The sequence below is a fragment of the Colletotrichum orchidophilum genome, assembly GCF_001831195.1.
Source record: "Colletotrichum orchidophilum strain IMI 309357 chromosome Unknown Scaffold_162.1, whole genome shotgun sequence".
Taxonomy (NCBI): Eukaryota; Fungi; Ascomycota; class Sordariomycetes; order Glomerellales; family Glomerellaceae; genus Colletotrichum; species Colletotrichum orchidophilum.
This window is the reverse complement of record NW_019173118.1, coordinates 1-15,564: the sequence shown is the minus strand read 5'-3', so window position 1 is coordinate 15,564 and position 15,564 is coordinate 1. Positions and strand designations below refer to the sequence as shown.

General features: G+C 55.2%; 5 protein-coding genes across 5 annotated transcripts; 3 read left to right on the top strand and 2 right to left on the bottom strand.

The window, feature by feature from the left end:
- Nucleotides 1-742: 742 nt before the first annotated feature.
- CORC01_12689 (uncharacterized protein) lies at nt 743-1,051 on the bottom strand (the record flags this gene model as incomplete). The annotated part of the gene is made up of 1 exon (XM_022624308.1): nt 743-1,051. The coding sequence occupies one exon, from the start codon at nt 1,049-1,051 to the stop codon at nt 743-745; it is 309 nt and encodes a 102-aa protein (XP_022469170.1).
- A 1,035-nt stretch (nt 1,052-2,086) lies between these two features.
- Nucleotides 2,087-3,967, top strand: CORC01_12688 (major facilitator superfamily transporter; the record flags this gene model as incomplete). The annotated part of the gene is made up of 3 exons (XM_022624307.1): nt 2,087-2,308; nt 2,408-2,508; nt 2,620-3,967. 3 exons carry the CDS (start codon nt 2,087-2,089, stop codon nt 3,965-3,967), a joined length of 1,671 nt encoding a protein of 556 aa, XP_022469169.1.
- Nucleotides 3,968-7,267: 3,300 nt separating this feature from the next.
- On the bottom strand, nt 7,268-8,053 carry CORC01_12687 (6-phosphogluconolactonase; the record flags this gene model as incomplete). Its single annotated transcript, XM_022624306.1, has 1 exon — nt 7,268-8,053. The coding sequence occupies one exon, from the start codon at nt 8,051-8,053 to the stop codon at nt 7,268-7,270; it is 786 nt and encodes a 261-aa protein (XP_022469168.1).
- A 4,326-nt stretch (nt 8,054-12,379) lies between these two features.
- CORC01_12686 (uncharacterized protein) lies at nt 12,380-12,670 on the top strand (the record flags this gene model as incomplete). The annotated part of the gene is made up of 1 exon (XM_022624305.1): nt 12,380-12,670. A coding segment is annotated over one exon (291 nt), but the record flags the coding sequence as incomplete, so codon positions are not given.
- Nucleotides 12,671-13,489: 819 nt separating this feature from the next.
- On the top strand, nt 13,490-15,193 carry CORC01_12685 (Wd tetratricopeptide repeat domain-containing protein; the record flags this gene model as incomplete). The annotated part of the gene is made up of 1 exon (XM_022624304.1): nt 13,490-15,193. One exon carries the CDS (start codon nt 13,490-13,492, stop codon nt 15,191-15,193), a length of 1,704 nt encoding a protein of 567 aa, XP_022469166.1.
- Nucleotides 15,194-15,564: the final 371 nt, after the last annotated feature.

Sequence of the window (15,564 nt, the reverse complement as noted above, 5' to 3'; positions counted from 1 at the left end):
ATTAGACTACTCTGGTCTCGAGCTCTGGCCCTGCAATCTGTCAACTATGTCTCTTAGACCGTGTACGATCATTGATAGCTGGTCTGCGTTCGCCGCTCCCGTTTCTAGATCCGCCGCTATGAATGCCTTTCTATTTAGCGACTCGAACCAGCCATATAGCGATCTGCATCAGGGAAGCCAACCAGACTCCGGAGCCTTGCGGCGTCTGGTTCGAGAACGGGCACACGAGGTCACATCTCACCTTCAAATCCCCGTCCGGCACCAGAAAAATGTGGATGGCCTTGCGGCTCGCTAAGCCCAGGAGCCCGCGCTGCCCGGTCCCCCCTGACGAGGGATCTCGCCGGGGTGAAATTCAAGTCTGATGAACATCGGATCAAACCAAACCCCTGAGAGCTGCGCTTGGTGTCGAACGATCATTCTGCGGCTGCAAAACTGGCTTTACCGGACCAGTGCCCCGGAGGAAACGCTGTATTCGTATATTACAGAGTAATGCCCTTGTCATTCGCATGAACAGCAGGTTTGAGCCATTTCGAGTTCCTCGGTCATCCGAGTCTCACACGCCTGTCTCTGGGATAGCCTTGCAAGTACTTCAGACCGAGGGGTGCCGTGCCGTGCCTCCGCCGGGCTTTTCCTGCGCCCTGTGCCCTGTGCCCCCCTTGAAATCCCAAGGTCGATGACGACGAAAAGTTCAACTCCCGCCTTGCAGACGCACAAAGTTGGGACGACATAAGGGGTCGACGCGCTATGGCCGCACTACGTACCACTCTGTCGTCGATTGACCTTTGACTATCGAAAACTTAGACTTGTAAGGGACGATGTTGACTGGGACCGATGAGCTGTTGTACAGCACACGAGAAGTGACGACGCCGGCGCCGTGCTGTTCTACCAGTTTACCCCCGCAGGATCGTTCGAATGGGTCAAGCGGCCGTTTGATTGAGGAGCGAAGTCCCGCGGGCTTGGCACGAAAAAGGACGCATTGCAGCGGAACGACGACAAAGGCCTTGTTCCTGTTGGCAGCCAGCCCACGAGTGAGTGGTTCGCGTCGCAGCATGCAGGTTGCCTTGTTGTGGGAACCCGCATCGCGCGCATTGCGGAAAATAGATTGACATTAAAATGATTTTTGGGGCCGCCTTTGTGGGAGGATGGAGCAGAGACGCGGCGGACGGATTGTTTCACACCGGCAGGATTTTTTAAGATGAGTAGTACGGATAGTCTACAGTGCTACGGATACGAATACTTCGTATGGTTCATCGTTCGCGCTGCGGTCGTCCGTCTACCTTACCCGCCGGCCCTGCTGATTCGATTGACGAGATGACTGGTCAATTGATTAACGGGAAGCTCGGGGCGACCCGATCGAAGGCCGGGCGAGCTGAGGGCCTGAGTTTTTTTCCTTCAAGCTTTTAGCAGCATTGAAGCGGGAAACCAAGCATGCCAGGCTGATTTGATTTCCGACGCCGTTACATTTTTACCTCACCCTGGTTCCGTCAAGTCCGGACGCGTCTTCGCGTTTTTTTTGTTTTTTGTTTTTTGTTTTAGCTTGCCCGTTGTTTTCCGATGAAGGTTTCGCATCGAGGACTTGATTAAAGAGAGTCTCTGTTCTAGTACGACCCGGGGTCAAATAGGCTCATGAGCTAGGGTTCAGACCAACATCTCCATCGCTGTCTTGACTTTTTGTTTAGGACTCGGGAGACGATCGATCCAAAATACTCCCCACTCTTCAGGAGACACCTGCGATCACGTGCTCCGGTGCGCGAGTGTCGTCACTGGCGATAACGCACGGGCTGGCTTATCGGGCGGGCATACATCCGAAGAGGGCCCTGACAGAAATGGCGCTTAACTGTTTGCAGGAGACGGATTAGCAATCCTCGTCGGGCTGAATGCGAAAGTCGGAAAGATAGCGGGGAGCGGTAGGGAAATCAATTGACTTTATATTCAACCGGGAGTTGGGATTGTATCTCTTGTTCAGAGCGTTCAACGTGTTGGCAAATGGGAGGACAGCAAAAAGTCTCGCGAGTCATTGTTTCTATCACCAAAAGCACAGCACAGCACAGCACTCACTGTTTCCGGCCGCCCCTCCGCCGCAACGATGACCGGCTCCGTCAATGGCGCCTCCGTACCGACGGAGACGTCGCCGCTACTGCGTAACTCCGACTCGGAAGCGGCCAATGGCAACGGCACCGTCGGCAACGGCAGTCAACAGAACGGCGCTACGTCCGCGACCCCGGCCGCCGACGCCGATGACAATCGGGACGGCGACCCGGAGATGGCCAAGAAGATGCACTTACTTCTTCCGGCCGTCGGTATCGGCGTAGGTCCCACTCCAACCCGGGTCCTTTCTTTGACACAAGCCTCTGGGGGCGCTCGGCTCGAACCCTTCAGGACTGACCTGGACTGACTGCGTTTCTAGATCTACCTGTGCGCCGTTGATCAGCTGCTCACCGTGGCGACGTACGCCAAGATCGGGAGCGAGTTGCATGCGCTGAATTATACGAGCTGGCTGGCAACATCGTGAGTGACGCATCCCTCCCCCCCTCCTCCGTCCGTTAGAGACGCGTACGGTGACCAGTCTCGCGTGCGCCGTGACATGTCCGAACATTACTAAGAATCATGGCGCCACAGCTACTACATCACCCTGACCAGCTTCCAACCCCTGTACGGCAAGCTCAGCGACATCTTTGGCCGCAAGGAGTGCCTCCTCTTCGCCTACACAATCTTCGCCCTCGGCTCCCTAGGCTGCGGCCTGGCCCAGTCCTTTACCCAGCTCTGCGTCGCCCGCGCCGTGGCGGGCATCGGCGGCGGCGGCATGAACAGCGTCGTCGCCATCCTCCTCAGCGACATTGTGCCCCTCCGCGACCGCGGCGTCTGGCAGGGCTACCTCAACATCATCTTCGCCGCGGGCACTTCGACCGGCGCGCCCCTCGGCGGCCTGCTCGCCGACTCGGTCGGCTGGCGGTGGTCCTTTACGGGCCAGGTGCCGTTGTGCGTCCTCGCCTTTCTCGCCGTGTACTTTGTCCTCGACGTCCCGCGGACAGACCACGCCCACTGGCGCGAAAAGGTCGGGCGGATCGACTTCCTCGGCGCCGCCACGCTCGTCGCCGCCGTCGTCGCGCTGCTCGTCGGCCTCGACTCGGGCTCCAACAACGGCTGGTCGAGCCGGCTGACCGTCGCCGCGCTGGCCGCGACCCCCGCCCTGTTCGCCGTCTTCGTCTATGTCGAGATGCGCGTCGCCTCGCACCCGTTCGCGCCGGGCCACATCATCTTTGACCGCTCGCTGTTTGCGTGCTACCTGGCAAACTTTTTCGGCATCGCGGGCCACATTGCATCCATCTTCTTCATCCCCTTGTTTTTCCAGGCCGTGCAGGGCACCTCGGCGACGCTCGCGGGCGCGGCGCTCGTGCCCGCCATGGTGACCTCCGTGACCGCGAGCGTCAGCGCCGGCGTCTACATGAAGCGCAAGGGCCGGTACTTTACGCTGACGGTGCTGGCGTACGGCCTCATGGTCGTGGCGGTGGCGCCGACCGTGGCGGCGCTGTACGCCCGGTCGTCGGCGGGCGTGGTGGGCGGGATGGCGCTGCTGGCGGTGGGCGGCGGCGCGGGCATCACGACGACGCTGGTGGCGCTGCTGGCCAACGCGGCGGCGCGGGACTCGGCCGTCGTGGTGGCGTGCTCGTACCTGTTTCGGAGCCTGGGGTCGAGCATCGGCATCAGCGTGTGCTCGGCGGTGCTGCAGCAGGTGCTGAGGACGCAGCTGGCGGCGCGGCTGAGCGACGGGGACGAGGCGCGGCGGGTCGAGGAACGGGTCCGGGAGAGTCTGGATTATATTCGGGAGCTGCCGCCCGCCGTCGCCGGGGAGGTGAGGGCGAGTTATCAGGTCGCGACGTTGGGGGCCATGGTACCCATGGCGGCGTTGCTCGTGCTTGCTTTTGGAAGTACGTTTTTTATTAGGGAGAAGGCTTTGGGGAAGTAAGGTGTGAGGTGTTGGTCGGGGAAGTCTTTTCTTCCTTGAAGAGGAAACCGTACTCTCCTGATCCCCACATCCGCGAGGGAGGGGTTGCTGATGTTGGAAGCAAAAGTAGGCTGGCTCTCGAGCGATTATGCACGGCACTTGGCCTCCGTCTTATCTCCATCTTGAGCTCCATTTAGAGAGAGCTAGAAAATCCTTTAGCGATCCCAATCTTGTATCAAGGTTGGCATAATAGTTGCGTTCATTTCCAGTATAATTACAGAACCATCGTTGGATGATTCCGGATATGAGTCGCATACTGAGTCGTACAGCAGCATGGTATCCCCAAGATCTTATCAGGCGGGAATATGTCAGACGTCCTCTCGGCCGTACTCACCTTGGGACCGGAAAGTACACGGCGCCTCCTGGGTGGCCGAGGTGCGCAAAGAATCCGGGGCTCGCTAGCTTGTACGGTCGCATTCGGACCTCAGTACTAGTTGTGTTATAATAGACGAATACAAGTATATTAAGAGGGGGGTTTTGTGACCTTTATAGCCCAAATTAGGGGCGGCTTGGTGATAAGTCTTGTCTAAGTGGACAGCAAAGTCGAAACAGGACGATTACAGTCTCGAGGCTTTTTGTATCCTGGGTCGAGGCAGTTGGAAGGAAATCTTGCCCGGCCATAAAGGTGGACTAAGACGAGAAGGATGGACAGAATATCAACGGCTAAGCCTAGATACTTATAGCGAACTAGAGATTGCTCTCGGAGACAGACAGTATAAGATGGTGTGACTGGTTTGTCCAGTGCGGTTTTCAGCAAGGTGTGCGGTGCGGAGAATACGTGAATGGACTCCATCGATTTCATCCTTTCACGGCGCATTTCAAGAAGCATCGTAGATGATGCCGGCGATTCAGAATCTCAATCTCGTGGCTTCTCCCTCATCCGTTTCTCTCGTATCATTCAAACGGCCCGAACTCTCTGGAAAGCAGATACCTATACGAGGGCAGCCTCAACCCAGCCGCTGCGATTACAGTCTTGGTACCTGGTTGTGCATACTTCTATCCCTACTACCTACGTTCGAGCATGGGCCAATACCTGGTATAGGTGCTTCTCTTTGAACTGACGCTTCAGGAAGCTCGCAGGAGCTTACAAGCGCGATTGGCTGAGATGTAGGAGGCGACCACAACAAAGTGGCATACATCTCCTTAGTCGCCAACGCCGTGGCGCGGGACGGCCGCTTCTTATTCTAGCGATGACGGCTTCGGATTGCTATGCAATGCACTTAAGCGACGAAGAGCGACCAAATGATCGGCTACATTATAAAATAATCTGCCGTCTGCCGGACCTCTGTGCTTGTCGTGTATTGTAGACGATTACACGAAGAATAGGGCAAGACGATCTCTGTGGACTTTGTCGAACTCTGTGATTATATGATTCTGAAGTTTCTCTTCAAGAAGAAATATAGATAGAGAGATAGATCATTCATATTCCAATTTCGTCTTCGTCGCCACCTATCTGGGTGTTCTCCAAGATGACAGAATCTGGCATCGAAGTTGACTGCTCCACTTCATTTTGGATTATATACTTTGTTGACTTGTCACGTGAAAGAGCAACGAAGTCCAGATAAGATTTACGAGCTCGTTCTAGTCGAAGCGAATACGCCATTCGCCATCCAGAAGTGCATACGAAAGGTACTCTGGATGCCAGAGCCCTTTGAGTCCGCATCTTTGAGTGTTGCTTCTTCTTGATGCCTCGCGCTATTGGGGAACTCGGCCATACGACGATATGAGCAATCGATGCCGTTGCACAGTGCTCACGGGCGCTCGTATGACCCGGTCCGATCCTGTAAGCTGATTTCATTGATGTTGCATCCCAATGACAGCCGCTAGGAGACCGCCAAGGGGGGAATAAGAGGATCCAACTGTCGAGCTTGGTTTTCAGCACACGCACATGAATCAGCAACGTCTCTGTCTCCTTCGGCTTTTCTTTTGGTACACCAACATTGAAATCATACCTCTTCAGACACATGTCCAGCTCGACATGTTGCCCCTTGCCATTGACCAACGGTGGAAGTGGAGGGTGGCAGTGGTAGCGAGGAGATATGATGACACTATACGTGAAGTCGCAGCAGATAGCGGACACGAAGGAAGAAAAAGAGTCTACCTTAGGCCAACGAGGCTCTCGGGTTTCTGAAGCAGGAACACGGCACATCCAGCAAGGCCCCCCCGATCCTTCATAAATGTAACAGTCTCGTGACCCGCGAATCTGGGGGGGGAAAAAAACATGGAAACTAGGGATTTCGCATGCGAGCTCACTCTATTCTATCCTCTTTATCTTGGTCAAACGTATCCTACTTTTCGTATGCCTCCATTTCATTCTCCTATCGAAATCGGCCGGGGGAGGTGTGTTCCTAGGGCAGGGCAAACTTCCGAGTCTCCATCTCGAGGCATTGGACAGATGGAGTCGCCACCAGCTTCCCCCTCATCCTATTTCGATGCATCCACTCAGCCCGACAGCTTGGGTGAGGGGTTGATCTCTACCCTTTTCTCACCTCATCTTCCCCCACGTCAGCAGTGCATAACTGGAGAAGTCCATAACCTCAGCCCTACACGGATCGTCATCGGCGGGGTGAGGTATGTGGCGTCCTACAGCCAAGGCAGCAATGGCTCTCCCCTCAATGCAGGATGCAGAGAAGGGGGCGGAGACGACCCTCTCCACATCCTACGCACTGTCCAAGATGGGACAAAAGTTCGAAACAGTCTCAATAGTTCCATATCACGGTTACGGAGACCTATAGCTGTACGCCAAGATCCGAGATTGTAATCTCATAGGCATAGTGTTTGTCCTTCTTGCATTTGCTTGTCCCTTCTCCTTGGCGGAGAGGAGACCGTCGAGCTATCTACCGACATTTGCGCCACGGCAAAACAAAATGTAGCCGATTCGTCTGGCGAGCTTGCCTCCCCAATCTCTCGTCTCGTTCCTTTGTATCGTGAAATCATAAAGTCTGACGTGAGTGGATATCAAAAGTTCGAGGCCCAGCGAACAGATGGCGTAAATCCAAAAAGGGAATTGGGGGAAGCGTTCCGGGCAACCCAAGACAAGGTCGACTGGGACTCAGACACCAGGTCTCTGAAGCTCGCGATCCAGCTCGCGATTGTCGGTAAATTCCTTGATTTCCTTCATAGTTTCCATCCCTTTGAGAGATGTGCCGTTCGTCGAGTCTCTGTCTATCTGGAACGGGCAATGGTTATTCTTTTATGTCGCGATCGTCCTCCACATCATGAAATCCATCCTCCATCTCTCCCGTACCACGTTCTTGGTGTTCACAAGAACGAGCGGCGGGGGAAGCTGACGCCCTCAACGGCGGCGTTGTCGACGAACCAACTGACGCGGTCGCCGGCGCCCTCGTTGACCAGGGCGCAGGGAAGTCCATCGCCATGCTCAAAGATCCTCTTCATAATGTCCTTCTTGCCGCCACCAGTGGCGACAAAGGCAATCTTGACGCCGTGGTTCACAACAGGGAGGGTGAGAGTGATGCGCTTGGGCGGGGGCTTGGGCGAGTCTTCGATAGGAGCAACCCAGGCGGTGGTCTCGCGCAGCAATTCGTGGCCGGGGAACAGACTACAGGTGTGTCCGTCGGGGCCGGAGCCGAGGAGCAGCAAGTCGAAGATGGGCAGACGCACGCTGTCGCGGCTGGCAAAGCTGGTGACGAGAGTCTTTTCGTACTGATCGGCCAGCTCCTGGGTGTCATTCAGGTAGGTTGTGTCGATAGGATGGACGGTCGGGGCGCCGAGCTCCTCGGGGATCTTGTCGAGCAGCTGGCTCTTGAGGAGAGCATAGTTGGAGTCCTCGTGGTCGAGGGGAACGGCGCGCTCGTCTGCGAAGAAGATCTCCCACTTTCCAAAGTGAACCTGGTCCTCAGGGCCGGTGGACGGCGTGAGCAAGGCCTGGGCTAAAGTCTTGGGCAGGGAGCCACCAGAGACGGCGACCTTGAAGGCACCATGACGGTTCAGACCTGCATTTTGTGCTTGGATGACGTAGGAACGCAGCGCGGGCGCAAGTTCGTCAACCGACGGGTAGGCGAAGAGGTTTGGCTGTTTATTGCTCATGGTGGGGTAAAGTAGGTTGGTGGAAGGCGGAGGGCGGGGGGCGGAGAAGTGTGATGTCGGACGCGAGGTTTACGTTGTGAAGGGGGGGCGAAGAGGAGGATGTGAAGGGAAACGGTCTGCTTTCGGTGCAGAATGAGGGGCGGTCCGAGATTGGAGAAGGTGCGCGCGAACTCCGGCTTCTTGCTGCGGGATGTAAAGCGTTTTTTTTTTCTTCCTGGGCTGGCAGATTTGCTTGGGTGGTGCGCCTGGTTGGTTGAGATTTGGAGGTTCAGATGAAGAGTCTTGAGTGCTGTCTGCATACGGGAGGGAGGTAATGAGGACCGAGGATATAGATAGTGTCGGTCTAATAATCAAGCGGCGGGATGGGTCATGGATGTTTCCAGATGCCTGGAAGATGTGAAGGGCCAAACCCAAAAAATAGAACAATAAACGATAGCGGGGCCAATGGATGAATATTTTGTATCTGTGTCTTTTTTTCTTGGGGGGGTGGAGGGGCAGGAAGTGCACACAGTAATGAAGGCACGGTACGGACGTATTCGTACAGGCAGGAGGAGACGGGACTGGAACTCCAGTCCAGCAGCTCGGGCAGTGTGGCTCGACCCAATTATTCTATGCCGGCTGCGCTCTGAGCTTGGGTCCCCCAATCCAGGTGATTTCTTTGGCTTGATGGTCAGTGGGAGCAAGTGCTTGGTGCTCGATGGTTGGTGGTAATAATCTCATGTGAGATAGCGTAGGACGAGGGCGGGCGGATGTATGCAGGCAGCAGGTAAATTTGCACCGTTTCACCATGGATTTGTGATCGATAACGGCGGGAGGAAGGCAAGTCGGCGGAATCGGCCATTGATTTGAGCACCACTGCCTTAAGGTACGCAACAGGGTGTGACACGGCGGCGTGCCGTGTTTCCAGTGGACCGACCGCAATGCGGTATTGTATATCAAGAATTCTTGATTGTCTCTCTTGGGTTCAATGCTGCCTCGCTTTAGTCTTGGTGATGAACAGCAACGAAGGACATGGAGTTAGGTGCCATCAGAGAAAGAATGGGCTGACTGATGATCAATGACATGTCCGCAAAGCTAACTGTTGTAGTCGTTAGTCCGTTAGTGCATCCGTAAGGCACACATGGGTGATTTGCCAAAGCAGCTGCGCTGTCCCCAAGAAGTCAAGGAGTAATTGCAGTTCCGGTACTGGATGCTGTCCGGCATGGCGCTGATGCAGCACTAGTAGATAGATCGAGTCGGCGTGTTGGCGTGTCGGGTGGCTGGTGGCTGGCGGATGGAGGATGATGAGATGATTTGTGGTGAATCGAATCGCCATGACAATGGCTGGGACACCTACGTTAGCGGATGGAGCGCTCTACGACAAAGGGACGGCCCACGGCCTACGGCCCTGACCGAACTGTCCGCCGGTCGGGAAGCAGCGCCGCTGCCTCAGAGCTAGAGCATGGAAAATTCGCTCGGGTGCAATCCGTGAGATGTCGATAAAGAACGGCAAGTTTGAAGCACAGAGCGGAGAGGAGAGATGGGCCGGGGTGACAAGTCCGTCCGAAACATCAGAGAAGCCCTGCCTTCATGCTGCTCCTGAGACTTGGTCTCAATGTTCCTGCTGATTCCAACGCGGACTGAAGCGACAGGAAACACCGCCGTCTGAGCAGTGCTTGCCAGGGTAAGTTAACAAACGGTTCCTGCCCAGCTCGTTTCTTTTCGTCCCCCAGTGACATGAGCCCAGGCCACACGGCCACACGGCCACACGGCCACCAAGACGACAAAACGACAAGACGAGAAAGCGCCATGCACGATCCCTTCCTGAACACCTCCAACGGTCTGCCGGAAGGAACGCTCCAGGACCTGTTGGCCCGCGTAGGTACCCTTTCCTGACCAAGTACGGTATTTGAGGTACCTTACTGGACTCGGTTGTTGCAGACATCTCCTCAGGGAAGACAGGACCGACATTGCTTCAAGAGCCACCTCTGCTTTCGTCCAGCCAATCGCCCTTCTGCTGGTTCGCCGGATGGTGTCGCCTCACGCAAGGCCGAGTGTCACCAGACAACTGTCTGCCGCTGGCCGTCGGATCGACACCATGACGGGATGCACCTCCGTGGACGATGCCGCCGATTCACCCACGTTGCGACTCCCACGTTGCGACTCCCACGTTGCCATTGTGTTGCCAGCTTCTGGCATGTGCCAGCGAGTCCGGGGAAGGCGCCTAGACCACTGGCCCGAACCAGCGCGCCTTCAGCTGCGAACTATTACCAGCCAACTTCAAAATCAAACTCAACTCTAATAAGCTACCTATTACCACGCCGAACAACAGCAGTCTAATCTTTGGGCGCCCATCGTCCCTGATTCCGCGTCACCGACAAGTGTGTGACTTTCGGGTACATTATCAACTCTACAAAAGCACGGAACGGCGATCGGAATTCTGACCGAGCCTTCAATATCCGCGTACCTCCGCTGCGTTACACAAAACGATACTGGGGAAATACCGTCAAGCGCTGATGCCTTATTCGCTGCCCGAAACACAAATATTATGTCAAATTGACGACATACCTACTTTGGTATCCACCATGGGTCTCTGCACGACTGTCAGCTGTACACGTACAAAGGCTGCTTGATGCATGGCATGTCTACAGTCCGCAACCTCAAAAGTCTCGTCACCTCTCTTCTGCATCATCATTCGCGTCCGCAATAACGTTTGAACAATCATGAGAGATCTTGACACCGTTGGGAGTCTTTACAACAGTAAACTTAGGATGCGTCATTGTTCGTGGCGCGTTTGATAGACCCCTGCATGACTCGACAAACCACCACCAGGTGGCTGATAAACCTCGGCTTATTGAGCGATCACAGCCGGCGCAAACTCGAGGATGCATCAGAATGTTGCGCCCGGCATCGATGCATCTCGATAATGACGTCACTGCAACGAACTGACTCGGAACTCCTCCATTGCCAATTCAAGGGAACCATCACGAACCGCCGGGCGGACGGGGGTTCACCAGAAACCTGGTCCAGCTACTGCGGGGACGCTGTCGTCATACTGTTGACGCGAAAACCAAAAAGGAGGGGCGTAGGCGGGTCGCAGCGCTTGAAGTGAAGGGCGGCGTTCTGAAACGGAATCCCGCGATATCATCATCCACAAACGGTCCGGTTTTCAGTCTGCAAGTTGTCCGTCGCGCGGGAAAACGACAGTTAAAACAATGCAATCGCCGATGCATATGTAAGAGGCGTTCGATTTCCAGCAGCGCGCTGCAGGATGTGGACATGGTTCACGGCGGTGGTCTGCCGTAGGCTTCGAACCCACCCCCTAGACGGCGCATGCCATCGGTATGTTGGCTGCGACAGACCGGAGCACGCGGAGCTACTTCCATATTTGACAAGACTACGGATATCCCACAGCTGATATCGAGCGACAAACGGCGGGGACTGGGGAGCAGCATATGCGACGAAAGTCGAAAGTGTCAATCAACTGGACCCTTAAATCACGAATGGGACGGGAGCGCAGCAAGCTCAGGGAGACCAGGTAGGTTGCCAGGGCCCTTGCAAGTAAGCCTCATTCTGCGTTTTGCCCTGCTGCTCCAGCTATCCCTTGCTGCCCCAGACGACGATCAGGAATTGGCAAGGACCGTCGAAGACACAGAGGAAAGGAATAACTCCGGGACAGCGGCAAAATGGAGGCACCTTTCCGTACATAGTAGAGGAAGGCAAGCAGCTGGACGGATGAGGGACGTGATCGACCCAACGGGCGTCAAATGCTGCATCGGCCGCGCCTATTTCGTGTCACTTGTATCAGTCAGGTGCCGTACGAGTGCGCCGGCATGTGAAAAGCTACGAGAAAAAGGTTCATGAGGAAGAAACAAGAGCCCATAAAAGACAAAAAGTCAAAACGGAAATGACGGGATGAAAGCAACGGAGAGACTGGATACTGACGTCACCAGACATGCGGTTCCTTGAAGAGGTTCCCAAAATCCCAACCCAATTCGCGACAAGTCGCAGCCCATAGTATCCACGGGAAGAGCTCGGGCAAGCGCGTGGTACCTACACGACTTGAGGCTGACAGGGTCGAGACTCAAGTACCTCGTCGCAGAGGAGCAAAGCCAAGTGGTACGAAACCATGTTTTCACTGCCACTGCCACTGCCCCCCTCTCAACCGTCCATCGAAGGGTCATCTACCAGGAACCATGGACCACGGGCAATAAGGCAAATCAAGGGTCCCAACCTACCCCTTGAAGGAAGGCATGGGTATCCGATGCTCTCTCGTCCAGTCACGCCGTTGCGCCTGGCGGTTCGACGTCAAGACATGCCCTGGTTGCCTGCACTTACGGATAGTTTTGGGAGCGGCTGCTACGCAAGTCGCAAAGTCCAGGGCAGTTTTACCCCTCCACGCGAAGGACCCTGAAGTTCCAGTTTTCAAGGGTCCAGTCCAGAACCCCCCCACTTGTCGCCACGCACCAACGGACCCCAATCCGCGCCCAATATCCAATTGACGAGTTGCAAATTTCTTCCCCTTCCCGTTCTAGCTTGAGGTCAACGACGACTTACCTTGGGTTGGTGTCAATTTCATCTTATTGCCCCCTTTTAAAAACGGCATATTTGAACGGACCGGCCATCGACCAAAAATAGGGTCTCCATCCTACTGGGACCAAGCTAGATAGACTGGGCTAGCACCTAGTCTCCGGCTACAACTGTCAGGACTGGCAGTAAACTACCCAGAACTGAACGGAGCAGCACAAGTCAAGCACGACAAAATAAGAGAGGCATCAGGGCGCACCATCACCCTCCAGACCACTCACTGCCACCGCCTCGCCTTCACTTCCGTCTGACTGACGAATAAGGACGCCTCTTGCGTCCAGTCCTGCCATCTCGTCTTTTCCCTTCATCGGCCCTTTTCCCCCTTTCAAATCTTCTCTTTCCCCCCCTTCTCTGAGTCCACTTTCCCCGGCCTCTTTCATCAGGCCGTATCTCGACTCCTTCCAACGGATATAGCCCGGCAGGGTTGCCACAAAGTGGTCTGACCAGTGGTGGGCTTGCCCCGTTCTCATCGATAACCCCCCCTCTCCGTCAAAAAATAAAATAATTAAGAGGAAAAAAAAAAAAAAAAAACCTCGATACACAACCGCGCGCAGCCGTGTGCCGGGCCTTTTCCTCCTAGGGTTCAGGTTCATCTCACCGTTCCGTTCCCGAGACGGTGTTCCATTAAGGTACCACTACACGTCTGCTTGAACTTGGACCTTGAGCCCAGCAATACCAGGATCGTTATTCTCCTCACTGACGTCAGTGTCACTTGCATCCAATTTCGATCTCGATTCCTGGGCGGCGTCTTGCTTCCTTTCTTTGCCTTGTTTCCCTTTCTTATCAGCAGCCCTACCTGCACCTTGCTGGCTGCTAGCCCCGAACAGTGCTTCCCCAAGCGCATTGCTACTAGCTTCTTTTTTCTTCACCATGTCAGCAGCGAGCACCACCACGGGCAACGAGTCGCCCTTGGAGGATGAGACCACCCGTCGCTCACATGGTCTACTCGAGCGTCGCCAACAGCTTACAGAGGGTTTGATCGACTCTCCCTACGACTTGATTACATATCTCGAGCGTGCCGTTGTCCACTCCGAGTTGGGCTACCCCGACCTGGCTGCCGGCGACGCCTACAAAGCTCTTCTTTTAACCGACGACGTCCTCATCGAGGGCTCCGAGTACCACGACCAAGCCATCGAGGCTCTTGGATCTCGCCCTCTGGACCCTTTGCCAATTGTCCTTGACCATGGAATCTTGTCGAAGCTCGGAAGCGACTACCTTACCGATGAGGCCAGGGACCAAACGGGCCTTGTCGCTCACGTGGCCAAGCTGTCTTCCGTTCGCGCCTTTCAGATCCTTTCTCTCAGTCTTCTATTGTGCGGGTGTCTAAAGAGCGCGCACGAATTCTGCGGCCGAGGCCTGTCTATCGCACCCGAGAACGATGAACTACTCCAGACGATGGGATATATCAAGCACGTCGCAAGCCGGAGATGTCGCAGTGATGACTTTAATCACAATGTTCTTCCGGAATGGGGGCTTGTTCGGAGGGAAGTCTATCCCTGGAACACGTACGAGCCTGATCGTTTTGCTCCCGAATCCCTCGAATTTCTAAACGCTGAATTATCAAAGTCCGCACCGAAATGTGCGGTACAAGTGTCTGAGCTCCCTGTTCTCCTGGAAGCAGCCAGCGAAACGGACGACTACGATATCATACCCACCTGCAATCAGCTAGGCCTTTTCGCTACACAAGACATTGCACCAGGAGAGGCCGTACTGGAGGAATATTCGCTCTTAACCGCCAACAACCGCCTCAAAGAACCAGTCTGCGACGCGTGCAGTGCGGAACTGCCACCGCTGGGCAGTGAGCCAGCCGCTGTCAACTGCGACGAATGTTACGACACGGTTTTCTGTAGCCAACACTGTCATGACATGGCGCAAGAACTTTACCATCCTGCTGTCTGCGAGAAGGATGTTGACGCCATCGCCAAGGACCCCGAAGCTTCGGAAGCCGATGAGACACTGCACCTGCTGCTTCTTGCGCGTGTTTTAGCCATGTCCAACCACCAGGAAATACACCCGCTAGATGTGACACAAATCAAGTACATCTGGGGTGATTTCGTACCTTCGGCGTCGAACGACATCGAGATATCACCTAGTGCGAATCCGCCCCCAGAGTGGACATTGCCCTTCTCATTCAAATATAACATCGAGACGCCCTTCCACATCCTTGAAAAGATGGATGTCGACATCTACAGCACTCTCCAAGAGCACGATTTATGGGTTCTAAATACCCTCTACAGCAAGTTCCGCGGTACGGCGTCGGCCCGTAAGAACCCGCGGGATGGTCGACCCGATGTCGCGGCGGTACACCCTCTGTGGTGCTTGGCCAACCACGACTGTAACCCGAATGTGACGTGGGAATGGGGAGGACAGATGGTTCTCTGGGCGCGGAAAACAAAGGTAGTGGGTGACGTCCCAGGAGGGCTTAAGGCCGGGGAAGAGGTCCTGAACCACTACTGCGACGTCACAATGCCCGTCGACCAGCGTAGGGCGTGGGCAAAGGGAAGTCTCGGCGGGTGGTGTATGTGTCAAAGATGTCGAGACGAGGCTGCCGCTGCCGAATCGCAGGCATCCTAGACCTTGCTCTCGTCATGGACCGCAAGACCTACCAGAGATTTTACCGTCTGCTTTCTGCCGGCGATTTTTGAACGTCGGAAAACTTGCGATTAGCGAGCGATTTATGGGGGATTAGAGGAAACATATCATAGAGATTATATCATTGGGAGGGGGGGGTCGAAATTCGGGGTCGCGGTGGTATCAAGGACACCAGTCGTCGAGACATTGGCCAGTCCGCACTCGTACAGCATGGTGTAGTTCTCCTTGTGATGCAAGCAAACAATCAAATCCGGCACCAGCGGGCGTCCAGTCCTCTCCAACCGATCAAACCCTGGAAGCGCGATATCCTTCTCGTCCACAATTCTCACCTCCGTGCCGCTGTTAATTACGTC